General features: G+C 37.0%; 1 protein-coding gene across 1 annotated transcript; it reads left to right on the top strand.

Moving 5' to 3' along the window:
- Nucleotides 1-12,551, top strand: chrnb5a (cholinergic receptor, nicotinic, beta 5a). The gene is made up of 9 exons (XM_077604448.1): nucleotides 1-25; nucleotides 253-371; nucleotides 3,485-3,630; nucleotides 5,163-5,207; nucleotides 5,531-5,640; nucleotides 6,716-7,242; nucleotides 8,013-8,497; nucleotides 9,305-9,450; nucleotides 12,011-12,551. Exons 2-9 carry the CDS (start codon nucleotides 308-310, stop codon nucleotides 12,024-12,026), a joined length of 1,539 nt encoding a protein of 512 aa, XP_077460574.1. The 5' UTR covers nucleotides 1-25; nucleotides 253-307; the 3' UTR covers nucleotides 12,027-12,551.
- Nucleotides 12,552-16,325: the final 3,774 nt, after the last annotated feature.

The following is a 16,325-nucleotide window of genomic DNA, read 5'->3' on the forward strand; positions in this document are numbered from 1 at the left end:
AATTGACCAGGATACAATTTTACAGGTGAGGACTGAAACGATTTCCTCAACAAGACTATGCATGTTGACTTTGAGGGAGACCATGCTGCAAACTTAACGAAATGACAGAACTAATGTATCTTTTGTTTGAAACTCTAAATTTGTGTTTGTGATTGCAAAGAGCATTTCTGCTGAAAAAAAAATGGAGTATTTGTTAATTCTTTGTGAATGTTGCATGAAAACACCTAACCCAAATGACTTAATCTATTTTAGGTTTATAGAAAATCAAATCCCTCAAAAATGAGTTATTAGGTTTCCAAAGATCAGGATGAAGATGAGGATCAACGCCGTTATACTGATGACCACACTGTTTTTTGCAAGTAAAATGATAGGTAAGATTCTTTAAGATTCTTTCCAACACTATAAAGAATATATTTGTTGTCAATGTTGTTTGTCTCTTTCGCATTTTCATCCTTTTGAGCTAAATTTGGAAGTCTATGGTTCTCAACAGTATTACTACTTCATACTACTGCACTAATTTGGATTTATTCAAACGGGATCACTTGCTCAATTGCTCTTTATTTTTCTTTAATGGGTTATTTTCTGGCTGGTTCTTTAGAGATGTGAAAGATAATATTCCGTCAAAAAATATACAGAAACTCCTAACAACATGAAACTTGAGCTAGATGAGTAAACAGATTGAAATTGAATGACTTGAAATCCTTCCAAAACATAATGTAATAAAATCAATAAAACACTAAAGGAAATGATAGCAGTGCTCAGTTTTGATTGACTCATGCATTTCAATTTCAGCACATTGTGTTTTTTGCATTGTCTTTGCATCTTAGCATACTTAGAGGTATATTTTGAGTGGCTAATTTTGGTTTACAAACAATATCATTATGCAATATGAAAAAGTATACAGCAATAATGAGTCTTAGTGTTTTGGGTTGAAAGTCTTATATTGAATCTTGTTGGATGTTGCAGGTGAAAATAATGCGCTCAGTGAGTGTGTACACAAATGGCTGTGCAGTGTTCCGTATTTTTTCCTCTTTTTTTGTAGCCAACTGCATTGACCTGGTTGTATGTGGTGTCCATTAACTTAAAATATCTCTACCTAGAGGCAGATGGGTGCTCTCAATAATTTATCAATGGAACTTTCAACCTACAATCAAGGAAGCAGAAATCTGGCATGAAAAAATGGGCCGTGACTTGCTTTGTTTTCTAGAGAGTTCCCTCTTATTTTTTTTTCTTTGTTTGAAATCACGTATCAGCACTACTTCACGTCTGCGCCATTACAACTAGTCTGTTGTTGTATGACAGATAACAGAGTAATGCATTGTACTCAAGGCAAGGATAGCCTCAAGTCATGGTTTAAATTATTTAAAACAGGGAATCTATGCTTGTGTCTTTCACCACATTCTTTTGCTAGATGTGTGGTGGAGCAAAAGAAAAACATATAAAGGTCTTCAGTTTGAACCTTGGCTCCGGACCTCATTTTTTGAAGTTTGTACGTTCTGTTTTTGCACACGTAGATTTTCTTGCACCTCCTTATACCCTCTAGACCAGGGGTGTCAGACTCGGGTTGGTTCGCGGGCCCCGTTAACGTCAACTCGATTTCATGTGGGCTGGACCATTTTAGATAAACTTAGATAGACTTTTTATAATGGATTAAAAGAACTGGATAAAAAGCCCTGAATATTCCGTTTTTTTATAGATCTAAAACAATGTTTATTTTATAATATTATTATATAGTTTTAGATTTTACAAAATGAATTTTGAAATAAAAAACAGAAAAAAATGATTAAAAATTACAACTAATGATTTAAAAGGGGGAAAATCAGGAAATTTAATATACATCTATACTCTTCATTTTAATTTGATCCTAAAACAGAAAGTCGGCACTCATGATTTACTTTCCCGGGCCACACAAAATGATGCGGCGGGCCAGATTTGGCCCCCGGGCCACCACTTTGACACATGTGCTCTAGACATTGCAAACGCATGCATGCTCAGTTCATTGATGACTTTAAGTTGTTTTTCTTACACTACACAGTACTTTCTGAAATTTGCCCAATGGCAACTGATGTAATACGAATGAGGCAAAAAAAATCTACATATTTGTAGGAGAAAGCTGAAACCCATAGATAAATCCCATGTAAGTCTAAAGAACATCTTAAATACTGAGGCCTCTTATATCTCTGTACCTTCAGCTATTTATATTTATATTACTTTGTGTCGCGGGATGAAATTTCAATTCAGAACTTTGAAAACTGAGTCAGATTTATTGTGCAAACTACCATATCCACAGATGTTTTTACAATTGGAGTTTTTAGGAAAGAGATCCCATAATTTGATATGAGTTTACTTAATTGCAAGTAATTTTCATTTTTTTTTAACCAGGGTGCTTACAATGTTAATTGCAACGAGTAAGCATACAAATCCACTTGTGGAAAAAAATATTTGAAATGTAAAATATTGCTTTTTATTGTACATGTAACATATTTTTTCGCATATATACACCGTATTTGTCGCTAAAAAAAGATGATATAATGAAGGGTACGGCTTATATGTACGAATTTGACTTGACATGCACGAAACTGCAAGGTGACAGACAAAACGCCATAATACTAGACAATGCGACCGATCTGATAATTTATTTCAAAACAGAGAAAAGATAAACAGATAAAACGCTAAACAAAATTTATTTTGATGTCTATGAATGAAATTCAAGAAGAAAATAAACCGTATTGTGCATAAAACGTGAAAAAAAACTAACTTGTGCCTGCCATTGCTCACTCAGGGCGCCGCCATCTTTCCATAGTTAAACGTGCTCTGACTGGCCAGACGTGAGTAGCCTTGATACATGTATTCGTAGTGTTTACCATGTATACACATCCTAATAGTTGTTAAGGCTTATCGAAGGTCTTGTGGTCGATCATTAAAATATTAGCCTAGATACCTGCGTAATGTGTATCTCATGCTATTATTGCACCCAGAGACTTGGTGAAAACTAGAGCGCTACGGACACACTGCTCACATGACTTCCTTTTTGAATTTGTCTACGTGCCGGCAACACCCTTTCGGAATGTACGATCCAGCAGACGATCTTTTCGATTTATACAGTATCTCTGAAATACCACATGCGATGATTTCTCTTAAGATTTTACCTTCAAAGTAACACATTTGTACTCCCTATTAAAACCATGAATATGGAGGTTAAAATTGTGAATCAGGGGGTGTCTTATACGAGAGAAATTGTAAAATTAAACAATTTTAAGGCAATTTTAAGGGTACGGCTCATACGCGGAGGCGGCTAATATGCGAGAAAATACGATAAATTAAATTGTGTAATACCAACATGCAATTTTATTGCATGTTAAATAGAGAAATAATGGGAGTAATCCCCACAAAAGCTTAATATGTAATCGTGATGTAGTATATAACATATATAACAACATAAAACAAAAACAATGCTATGAGTTGTGTTGCTTTGCATTGGCAGGCTGCACAGCAGAGAGTGCTGAGGAGCGCCTCGTGAATTTCTTGTTAGGTCCAGAACGCTACAACAAACTAATCAGACCGGCTGTCAATAAGAGTCAACAGGTCACCATTTCTATTCGGGTGTCACTGTCGCAGCTCATCAGTGTCGTGAGTATATTCATTATCAGTTCCTCATTGTTGTTGTCTTAAGCATCATTATCTACCGTATACTGGATCCCCAGGTACATGGTATGTAGTTTGTGGCTAATGAGTCGAGCAGATTAGTTTGAGTTAAACTTTTGACACCCTTATAGTAAGTAACACATAATCGGAAGATGTCTTCTGGCCCAATAAGTACCGAAGCATTCATTCATTTTATGAACCGCTTATCCTCACAAGTGTTGTGGGCGGTGCTGGAGCCTATCCTAGCTAACTATGGGCACCAGGCGGGGCACACCCTAAATCAGTGGCCTGTCGTGCTCACACATACCTATGGGCAATTTAGAGTGTTCAACCAGCCAACCCTGCATGTTTTTGGGCTGTGGGAGTAAACCCACGCAAGCCCAGGGAGAACATGCAATCTCCGCACAGTGAGGACCAAACTGGGATTGAACCCTCGACCTCAGAACCGTGAGTCCGACGCGCTAACCACTCATCCTAGTATAGAAACAATAAAATAAAAAATAAAAAGCTTCCGGGTGGTCCGGTGGAACGAGTGGTTAGCGTGTCGGCCTCTCAGTGGGGACCTGGGTTCAAATTCAGGTTGGTCCACCTGTGGGGAGTTTGCATGTTCTCCCCGGGCCTGCATGGGTTTCCTCCGGGTACTCTGGTTTCCTCCCACATTCTAAAGACACATGGTAGGCTGATTGGACACCAGATTGCCCCTAGGTATGAGTGTGAGCTTGAATGGTTGTTTGTCTGCTTGTGCCCTGCAATTGGCTGGCCACCGATTCCCGCCTCTGGCCCGAAGTCAGCTGGGATATGCTCCAGCACCCCCCGCGACCCTAGTGAGGATAAAGCGGTTCAGAAAATGAGATGAGAGAGAGAAAAAGGTTCCTATACACCAGACAGAATGAACAAGGAGACATTTTGCATTAAATGCTGTATTTCTCAATTATTTGTTACTGATACTTAATCCAATTGGGACACAGCATTGTCATACAGTATAATCAGTATCCACTTGACCAATGAACAAAGCAATAAGAAGAAAACACCGGTCTTTCAGGGTTTTATGTGTTACATTACAACCTTCCATGTAATTTGCTAATGTTGAATTCGTATTCATTAATCATGTTAAACAGATTTAATTTGACTGACCTAATTTTAAATAAGTCTTTATATTTATTTGTTTTTGCTTGTAAAACACAGCTGTCACACTCAAGGCAGTTTCCAGTTACCATTTTGTATGGCCCTTGAAAGAATATCATCTAAATCTTTGTTCGTAAAATATTGCTTAAAATTGTTGTCACTTTTTATAACGTGAGGTGTTGCAGCTGAATTAATTCGTCGTTTATATGTAATAATTTGAGGTGACATTTATATGGGTTTGCAATAATGACGGCTCTCCGATGCAAACAATAACTATGATGTGGCCCTGCTACAAATATTTGTTTGACATTAGTTTGATATTAGTTTGACACCCCAAATCTAAAACTACCAGTCGCTGATAAGGGGTTAACATATTTTTGTTGTTTTCCCAGAATGAACGAGAGCAGATAATGACAACCAACCTGTGGCTGTCTCAGGTAAATATTGTTTAGCATATTGTAAAACAGTTATTTGAATTTAAAATATCAAGTCAACCATTTTCACTAGCTTTTTCAAGTTTTTATGGAAAATCCAATTAAACAGGTTGACACTCTGATCTCAACATTCTATGTAAACTGGACTTTGGTTACTAATTTACGATTGACTTAAAATATCAAGTTCAGAGCATTGACTTGTTTAATTGACTTTTCCATAAAAAAAATAACGAAAAAGCCAGTGACAATGCATCATATGCTTTGAGTATACACGTAGAATTGGGTGCGGATGTTTGTTTAGTTTTTACTATCGCATCTTTCCACAGGAATGGAATGATTATAGGTTGAGGTGGGACCCAGAAAAATTTGAAGGCATCAAGAAACTTCGAATACCCTCCAAACTCCTCTGGCTTCCTGACATCGTGTTGTATAATAAGTACGTACATGAAAGTTACACAGTTACTTTTCAGATTTTTCTCAAAGAGAATGCTGCTCTGATATCTTGGTAGTCTGCCTCACATTTTCAAAGTTATGTTTGCATCTCTGTTCTGGTCAAACTACTTCCCATATTCAAAAACATGTCCATTATGTTAGGGTTATTGAAGACTCAAATTGGCCCCAGGTGTGAATGCATGTTTGCCTTTCTGTGCCATGCAATGTGTATGTTCCAAATAGCCATAATGAGGAAAACCAGTATAGCAGTGTTTCCCAACCACTGTGCAGTGAGCAATGGTCAGGTGTGCTGCGAGAAATTGCAAGAAATCATACAATGTAATATTGCGAAAGAAAAATGAATATGAATATAAAGAGATTAAAATTGAACTATTACAAGGTTCAAATCAAAACATGATAAACGTTAAATTATAGATTATACTATTACAAGATTCAAATTGTGAAACAGTCATTTTGTTGCTTATTTTTATCTAACCTGAACTGGAAGTTGTTTGGTTTCTCGGGCATCAACTTTTGTAAGCTTAACGTCCGTGTGAGCACATTTTTTTTTGCTTAATATTAGGAGATTTAAGGAATATTTGAAGAAAAGTCATACAATTATGCGAGTAAAAATTACTACTTATTTTTGCATCACTCGAACAGGAAGTTGTTCAGGGTCTGCAGACATCAACTTTTTGTGACATTAGCTAAGTCAGTGTGAAAATTAAATTTTGGAATAATTTTGGAGGTTTATGTAATTCCTGCCGATAAAACTTTGATGAGAATGACTATTGTTAAAATAGGCGACAAAGTTTTCAATGAAAATATTTTCAAATGGTTGTCCCTTGAGTTTTTTTTAATGCAAAAAGTGTGCCGCAGCTCAAAAAAGGTTGGGAAACGCTGCAGTGTAGAATATGGATAGATGGACACGCTCCATCACGTTTTGATTCAGATTTTTTTCTAAGTAACTGCCATCTTACATGTATATACGTACATAGAGCATTGTAATTTACCAATAACAAGATTTGTGTGTCTACATCACTAATCCTTAACCTCTCCTCCCCAACATGTTACCTCAGTGCTGATGGTGTGTATGAAGTGTCCTTCTATTGCAACACGGTGGTCTCCAATACGGGAGACATTGTTTGGCTCCCTCCGGCTATCTACAAATCAGCCTGTGCCATTGAGGTGCAAAATTTCCCCTTTGACCAGCAGAACTGCACTCTCAAGTTCCGCTCCTGGACTTACGATCACACAGAAGTTGACCTGATTCTCACTAGTGACTATGCCAGCCGTGACGACTTCACACCCAGCGGAGAGTGGGATATTGTCTCGCTCCCGGGACGCAAAAATGAAGACCCCAATGACATCACTTACCTCGATATCACCTATGATTTTGTGATCAAGAGGAAGCCGTTGTTTTATACCATTAATATGATCATCCCTTGTGTGCTGATCACGTCTCTGGCTATTCTGGTGTTTTACCTGCCATCAGACTGTGGCGAGAAGATGACGTTGTGCATCTCGGTGCTGCTGGCACTCACTGTGTTCCTGCTACTTATTTCAAAGATTGTACCCCCGACCTCCCTTGCAGTACCGCTCATTGGTGAGTTATATCTATTTTAGTTCTAGTATGCACAATTAGAGATTTCAAAACAATTACATTAGGGATTATTTTGTGTTTATGAAAGAAAAGTAGCACTAAATGGAAATGGAAACATTTCAAAATAGAATGACTTTTCCTATCCCATGTGTCCTACATTTAACTGAGCTCAATTTAACGTATTTGTGATGAGATGCTGAGTACGGTAGTCATTCCTTTATTTTATTATGCACATTAAGTCACAAGCTTTTAATTTCATATTCAAACTCAAAAGCTAGTTTTTTTCAATTTGATTTTGAATTTGAGATCCCATTATTAGAATTAATTATATCATGTTTTTTCTAAATACAAACCTGAATATTAAGTATAAAAAAGCAATACTTTTGATCATTTTCTACAATAATTATAGTAGAGGCCTTTTCACAGGTTATGGCATCACGTGATGTGTCTTTCCAACTTTGATTTTGAATCAGATTTGGAATCTATTCCTAAATTAGCAAAACATCTGAGTAAATTTGTCATTTTTCGATCACATTCTCAATGAAAATGATTGGACTGTGTCATTAGCAAAACATTTCAACAGGTTTCATTTTTTCATTGAGATTAACAATACCTAATAATAATATTTACCGCTACACTGTTGGTGACCCCATACATAATCATATGTTTAACATTTATTGTCTATTATATTATTGTGATTATACTACATATGTATGATGTAATAGGGGATTTTTTTTGTCAATTTATCGGTTACAACTCTTCCACCATTTTAGGTAAATACCTGATGTTCACCATGGTGCTGGTCACTTTCTCCATCGTGACCTCCGTATGTGTTCTGAACGTCCATCATCGCTCTCCCTCCACTCACCATATGCCTCAATGGGTAAAACTTCTCTTTTTAGTGAAACTTCCCACTCTTCTTCTAATGAGGCGTCCAGGTGCGGCTAATGTCCGTGAGAAGCTGAGGCGGAAGTATGCTGACAGAAATACCACCAGAAAAAGTCCCTCTCACACTGATAAACACCAGATCACTAATAGAAGACTTGGTGGGATTCAAACAGATTCTGACTCCTTCTACGTGAATGCTGACTGGGCCCACAAGTATTGTTGGAGGGTGGGAGACATCCCAGATGCGGGTGGTGGGTCTTCAGACATTCAGAGACCTTTGCGCTCTCAGTGGGATGAAGATCTCGAAGAGGCGGTGGAAGGGGTGAAATACATTGCTGAGCACATGAAGACTGAATATGATGATGAAGGGGTAAGGATATACGTAAAAATATGTTCAAGTATCTTTAAGGTAGCTTAGTGAAAGCCAAAAAGAAGCATGTGATCTGTAGCGCATTCACCATAATGGACAGGCCATATGCCACTGGTACACGGTCGATTGGTCGCCGGTCCTTCCGGGCGACCTAAAGACCGCGACCAAAAGACCGGTGACCAAAAGACCGGCGACCAATCGACCGCACACGATGCCACTTGCTCAGATGTCTAAATATACAAATAGTAATGGGGGGAAGTAAAGATAATTTAATTGTTATTTTATTACATCATTGTAGCTTGATTGTGTTTAGAAATCCAAAAGCTGATCATTTAATGGAATTCTGTACTACAAGACCTGATCACATCGGTATGGCTGTAAATAAAGCCATATATATATAATATACACAACCGGCTATAAATGTAAATGAAATAGTTAAAGTACAGATTTGTACTTGTTACCATGTCCTGGAGCATATTATTTTTACTTTTTTACTTCCAACAACTAGTTTTAAACTACTGCTAAAATAACTATTGAATTGATTGCAACTATTCCACGTTTTCTTCACGAGGGTATGGACACACTGGCATTATATTAAGACCTATTTAAGATTGTAAAAGTTTCAGACGGCTCCCATGCTTAATAAATATTACAGAATCTTAATTGCACGTTAGTGCATGGTTCATAAGCGTTTAGCTTTCTTGTGCATTCACAAACCTGTTATTAAAACATGAGTCTTGTCAAACTTTTTCAGCTTCGACAACCTAACAGGTCCCAAACATTGAGCTCTCGTGTTTTATTTTTCAGATAATAGAAGACTGGAAGTATGTAGCCATGGTGATAGACCGTTTGTTTTTGTGGATCTTTATCCTAGTCTGTGTAGTAGGAACACTGGGGCTCTTCATGCAACCACTATTCCAAAGCTACAACACCCTTGCTGCTGATGATACTGAGTGAGTCATGAACACACCCTGGAACACAACTTCACAATGGCACTCACCATGCAACAAAGACTTTAAGTTTACCTGTTTTACTTTGCTGTTTGTTTACCATATGAAAAACACTCATTAAATGGATGAGAAGAGCTCAAACAAAACAGCTTGACTCAAATAGCATAAACCATCAAGGATCATTGATTCTACATAATTCCCTTAATCCTATTAATAGAAATCAATCAAAAGCCTTTATTGTCCTCATACACAGCTGCGTATAACACAATTGGTGGTGCTACTCCACAAAGTGCGTTTCCACAGTAAAAAAAACATAAATAGTAATATAAAATTATAACAAGTCACATCCCGGCTAGGTAAATTCTAAAATATTGCAGTCTAAGATATTGCACATTGTTATTGCACACCCCAAAGTTATTGCACAGAAGGGATTGTGTGTCGTGCTAACACAAGTTCAGAATCCTGATGGCTTTGGGAAAAAAACTGTCCTTAAGTCTATTTGTCCGTGCTTTGTGAGACCTGTAGCGTCTGCCAGAGGGCAGCAGCTGAAACAGGTTGTGACCAGGGTGGTATTGGTCCCTGACAATGTTCCTGGCTCTGCTGAGGTAGCGAGGGCTGGCAATGTCATCCAGTGCGGGCAGAGAGCAGCCAATGATCTTCTGGGCAGTGTTGATCACTCTCTGCATGGCCTTTCTCTCTGCTGCCGTGCTTCCAGTGTACCACACTGTAATGCAGTATGCCAGGATGCTCTCCACAGTGGCTCTATAGAAGGTTACCAGAAGCTTAGTGTCCAAGTTGTTCCTCCTGAGTACCCTCAGGAAATGGAGTCATTTCTGGGCCTTCTTCAACACTGCCGTGGTGTTGGTAGACCAGGAGAGCTTGTCTGTGATATGGACCCCCAGGAATTTGAAGGACTGGACCCTGTCTACGCATACTCCATTTATGAGGAGTGGGGCCAGATCTGTGCCTCGTTTGCGAAAGTCCAGGATTATTTCTTTAGTTTTTGTGGTGTTCAGTGTGAGATTGTTCACTGAGCACCACGAAGACAGTATGTTGACCTCATCTCTGTAGGCCGACTCATCCCCTCCTGAGATGAGTCCGACCACAGTGGTGTCATTGGCAAATTTGATGATGGAGTTAGACTGGTGGGTCGGTGTACAGTCGTATGTGTACAGGGAGTACAGAAGAGGACTCCGTACAGAGCCTTGAGGGGAGCCAGTGCTCAGTGTAGAAATGGTAAACTAATTTCACTGAGGAAAAATATAGTATTTTCACCCAACCAAGTGTCATTTATGCAAGGGGTATCTGTGTATTGATTCCGGTTAGGGAGCTGTTTAGGGAGAACCTTTCCATAAATGTTGTCAAATTCCATTGAATATTTGATTGCCATTTGAGGCTGCCAAGACTTAGATTAAATACTGGGTTCGAAACCAGGTCACTCCACTTGTGTGGAGTTTGCAGGTTCTCCCCGGGCCTGTGTGGGTTTTCTCTGGGTACTCCGGTTTCCTCCCACATTCCAATGACATGCATAGTGGCTGATTGGACAATCTAAATTGCCCCCTAGGTATGAGTATGAGCGTGAATGGTTGTTTGTCTCCTTGTGGCCCTGCGATTGGCTGGCCACCAATTCAGGGTGTTCCCCAGGTGCCCGTAGTTTGCTAGGATAGCCTCCAGCACCCTGCACGACCCTTGTGAGGATAAGCGGTTCAGAAAATAAATGATCATTTGTTGGCCTCTATAAATCGCTATTGAAGTTTTTTTTTCCGAACTGAAAATGTGAATGACTTAGTTGACACACTATTACAAAAAACAGCTTTTTCAACTCACCATTTAATCTATATAAATTGTAGTTTGTTTTCATAAGAGCAATATTTCCAAAGTGGTAAAGAAACAAAAGGCAACCGAGGTACATACGTGCACACACATTCAAATGCCAAATTTCTGTGACAAAAAAAGAGGCAACAAAATTTTTTTTTTAAACTATTTCCCACTAATCAAAGTCATTATCGCAAGTATTTGGCTAATATAAGATGTTTAGTATTTTCTTGATTTGTTAGTGGATAATGGTGTTATATACACAGTAGTTTCTTTAATTGTCTTCAGTGTAGAAAAATAAGTCCTAAAATATAAGGCCTGTTAAAATCCTACTTAAAAATGGGAACAGTGTAGTGTAGACAATCCTTTTTTTGAATCCATCTCCACACAGAGTTAGGTGATCCATTTACAATGTAAAATATTGATTCAACCTACTTTAGAGTGAGCAATAGAGCAGAAATATCCTCTATCCTTAAGGTTCCTTTCCTTTACAACTCACAATAGTTGCACCATTTCGTGCTCTAGAATCGGCAATTTCCAGACATCCCTTTGTGAAGCTACAAATTGTTGACATCTTGGTGATACATACGACTGACTATCTTACTACTACTACTACTACTAATTATAATTATTTTTTTTTAAATAAGAGCTGAAAGTTAGCCTTTGATACCAATTACATTCAAACATTTTTTTTAAACCTGCATTTTGAGCTTCCGCCTTATATTGATTTGTGTTTTTCTTTTCATAGGTATGCAGATTTCTAAGATGTTAGGATGCTGGCAGCTGGTCTTTCTTGCACATGTTAGCAGGGTTTAATCCTACTCCAGTTTTGTTAGTATACTTTCAAATAATGGTGACTGGTGAGTTTTTTCCTGTGAGGGCTATATGTTCTACATACATGCCTATATATTGTATTTAGACATGTACGTTTGTATATATGTACAGTATGTACATACGTTCGTACGTATGGATAGTATGGATGTATGTATGTACTGTACATACATACATACATCATTTTATTACTATTATCATTATACTGTCTTTATTGTTTGTAGCGTTGATGAACATTTCAAACAACAATCGGTTCTCAGTTACCTGACTTGGATAAATAAATGACTTTAGACATACATATTTGGGTATGACATACAAGTTACAGAATATGATATGTAATTAGAATATTGTGTGATAGTTTCTTCCATGAAAGCTTCAGAGAGAAACAGTTGTAATGACACTCCTATTGCATGCCTTTCAATTTGAGCAGATTTGACCAAAGCTCTAACAGCATAACAGGGTCCATGACACAATGGACTGCTCTTTTCTACTTTTAAACATAATATATATATATATATATATATATATATATATATATATATATATATATATATATATATATATATATATATATATATATATATATATATATATATATATATATATATACATGTATTTTGACATATATTTAGACAAAGTTTAATGCTACACAAGTAGCATCCTTTCCTTGCTAAGTTCAGACAGCACCTGCATTAGACTACTATGGAATTAGGTTTAATACAATGTGTTTTTGTTTTCTGGGACACTACACTTGTAAAACATATGCGTATGATGTTTTATTTTATAATGTATCTCATCGAAAGACCATGCTGTTCAAGTTTTGGATTGGTGGAAAATTGCAAGATCAGACGACAAAGAGAAGTGGCGCTAAATGTAATAAAATTGTACTCTGCAACTAGTGCAATAGTGCATTTGGACATTAAAAATAATTTACCGGAAATTCTTGACTAGGGTGGAAATGCATTAGATTGAGTAAGTATTGAGTGTTGAGTATTTTAAACAGAAAATATGAATAAAGGAGCATAAGGGAATGACTTAAGGAAAATAATTTCCAAGTGTGCTGCTTTTCCCAACAGCTAAAAAAGGCTTTACATTCTTGATTATTGTTGGATATGTTTTTAGTAAACCTAATATCCAATTAAATTTGTAAATCAATTAACAAATAAATGACTGTAAACCAATCACAATATTTTGAATGAAGTTGATGTGTTCACAGAGTGATAGAGTTATAATCATATACAGTATGAGACAAAATGAAGGTGAAAATTGCAAGTTAATGTTGGTTCTTTTCTGCCACGTTCTTTTGGGAAGATGGTTAACCACAGAATTTACACGATAATCATCTGTGACTTGAACAAATCTCACAAGATTTCATTTTACTGAGCAAGAGATTGTGATTCTGAAACTGTACTAGTGTGTTTTGTTGAGTGTAAATAGCATTGATGTTGTACGTCTTGCTTTATCTGCTAAGGGTAAGGGCAAGATAAAAGGAACATTCCGTTCTTAATCCACTAGGGTTTTATGGTCAGTTTTAATTACTGACGCAAAGACAGGAAAATTATGAAATTTTAAAAAAGAAGAAAAAAAAGAATGTGCACATAGATGTGTATTTATTTATCAAGAGTAGTATGTGGTTATGCAATAACGTTTTTGATTCTGTGCAATCCTCCCTTGAAAATCCTTGCCAGCCAGGGGGTCTATTTATTTAGTTGAACCACTGAATGCAGAGACACACCTTGTATCCGTAGAATGTTGACCTTAGTGTCATTGGAATTGTATATCAGTCACTGTATATAATTTCCCCATTATTAAACTACGCCTTGCAGTATTCCCGCCATTTTGCATATAATGAATCGTCATACATTACCTTATTCCTTTGAGAGAAACCTGTCCTGCGATTGGCTGCAGATCAATTCAGGGTGTTCCCCAGCCATCTCTCCACAGTTGTTTGGGATAGGCTCCAGCACCCCTGCGACATGTGAGGATAAGCGGTACAGAAAACGAATGAATGGATTCAAGCATTATTCCATGAAAATCCTCACTCTTTTATACGTTGGCTCAAATGTAGTCTAGCAACGTGCAGAATTTTAACACTTTATATTTGATAAATAATGGGTCCTAAATAAAATAATTGGATGCTTTGAGTCTGGTCATGCCCTCCATCTGATCTGTCATATAATATAAAAATATAGACCTTGTCCTTGTACAATTCAAAAAATTATTTGTTCTGCATCAAATAATTACAAAGCAGCCTCTTAACTGCAAAACTTTATATTTAGTTAACTTTTGAACACATAAGGGAGACCCTGATTAGAAAATCTCTTCACCGTTGCACTTAAGAAATTCTCATCTTGCTTTCATCTCATTCAAATGCCTCAGGCTGCACTCCACAATGCACATTTGAATTCTCATGCCATTTGTTATGTGTCTTGAACGAACAGAGCTTTGCATCATGGTTGATTGTCTGACTTTTGGCTTGAGTTTCCTGAGGTTGCACTCCCAAATAACCAAAATGCATCAGGACTTATTCTACAGTTTGCATGCTTGTGGGAGAAAAAGCCAGAGAATGGTATTATACACACTTATCCAAAGTTGGACACTTAAAAAAGTTCTATTAACCTGGAATTTTTTTTACGTCTTCTTTCTTCTGCCACACCTCAGTTGATTGTATTTTAGAGGAAAAGCAACCACAAATGTTTTTGGGTTGAAAACAATGACATACTGTTTTTCTTGGTGCATGCACAAATGAATTACAAGCTGTTAGCCAAACAGCAGGTTGTCATTGCTTTGTGAGAGAGAGGCACCATTCCAGCTTCAGCCAGTTGCTGTTACCAAACAAGACATTACTCATACGGCCATATTATGCTCAGTTATTGACGATATTGTAGTCCGTGATCATATTAGAAAGGGCAATAAAGTATTTCCCTGTCACCTGGTGTCTTCATGTGTGCTCATCATTTGAAAATAAAGGTGCCTCAAGGGATACAATTTTTTTTCTTCATTATTTTTCTCTCAAAGGCCCTGGATAGCCCTGTCATAGGACTTTTTACAATTTAGGAAACTCATTGTGAATTTTGAACATAGAAATTCAGTGGACATTTTGGTGACGTAATGCAATTCTGTGTATTTTAGGATCATGCCCATTATTACCATAAATCTGGACCTTAAGTCGCACAGGCCAAAATGTTATTCCAAAGGGAATAAAAATATATAAACTGGAGTATAAGTGAGACTTGCAAAAAATACACAATGAAAGGGAAGAAAATATATTTGTGCTATTGTACCGCTTATCCTCAGATGTACAACATTATACAATAAATTAATAGGAAAATAGGGAACAGTCATAATAAGCACTTGTTAATGTAGATTATTAACATTTTTTTATAACTACAACATAAAAACACAGCATGACAAGGTAATAACAGATATATACTAAGTTTCACCTGAGTATAGGATGCAGGCCCTGCAAAACTATGAAAAAAATGTGAGTTATAGTCTGGAAAATATGGTACTTATAATAAGTGGCAAAGTTAAACCTTCATCTGAAAATACATCAACTCCAAAAATGCCATGCTTGTTCACTACAGTTTGTGACTTCACAATCAATATTTTGTATCTTGAAATAAAATTAATCATAATTACCAGGGATACTTCTGTACTTACTAACCAAATCTCAACAATTAGTGTATAAATGCCAAATTTGCAGCTATGAATTTGTTTGTTTGCTTAAACAAGCCCATCAGGAAGCCATGATCTTGGTCTTCCAGCCCTCACAATGTCAAGCTTTTCTTAGAAAATACGCACGGAAGATAAATTCCATCATAACCAACATTGTCCTTTCTTTAAAATATATTTTTGGATGCACAATCAACTCAATCCATGAGAAGAGCCTACGTAGAAAAACTATAACCGCTTTCTGGCACTGAACTTACTAGCCAATCAGATAGATCTCTTTCTTCCCTGTCTCTCCACTTTGGAGCGAAAGCATTTTAAAATGTTATTAAGTAAATTAATTCCCAAAAATCTTACTTGCATGCTCGTGAAATGACTGATTTTAAAAGACTTTCCAAAATTACAAGTCACACGATAAACTGCTCAGTTTTATTTATGAGCGCAAATGTAATTTTCTACTTTCCACTCTTGGGTATGCCACACTTTTGGAGGGAGGATGAACCCCATCACTTCATTTTTATTGTGAAATACTTAAACATTATTTATTTTATTAATGGTAG

Source organism: Stigmatopora argus, chromosome 7 (assembly GCF_051989625.1).
Source record: "Stigmatopora argus isolate UIUO_Sarg chromosome 7, RoL_Sarg_1.0, whole genome shotgun sequence".
Taxonomy (NCBI): Eukaryota; Metazoa; Chordata; class Actinopteri; order Syngnathiformes; family Syngnathidae; genus Stigmatopora; species Stigmatopora argus.

Coding starts and splice junctions, on each gene's coding strand:
- chrnb5a (XM_077604448.1), top strand. CDS start 308: ATGAAGATGAGGATCAACGCCGTTATACTGATGACCACACTGTTTTTT. Junction 372..3,484: donor TTTTGCAAGTAAAATGATAG/GTAAGATTCTTT, acceptor TTGCATTGGCAG/GCTGCACAGCAGAGAGTGCT. Junction 5,208..5,530: donor CCAACCTGTGGCTGTCTCAG/GTAAATATTGTT, acceptor ATCTTTCCACAG/GAATGGAATGATTATAGGTT.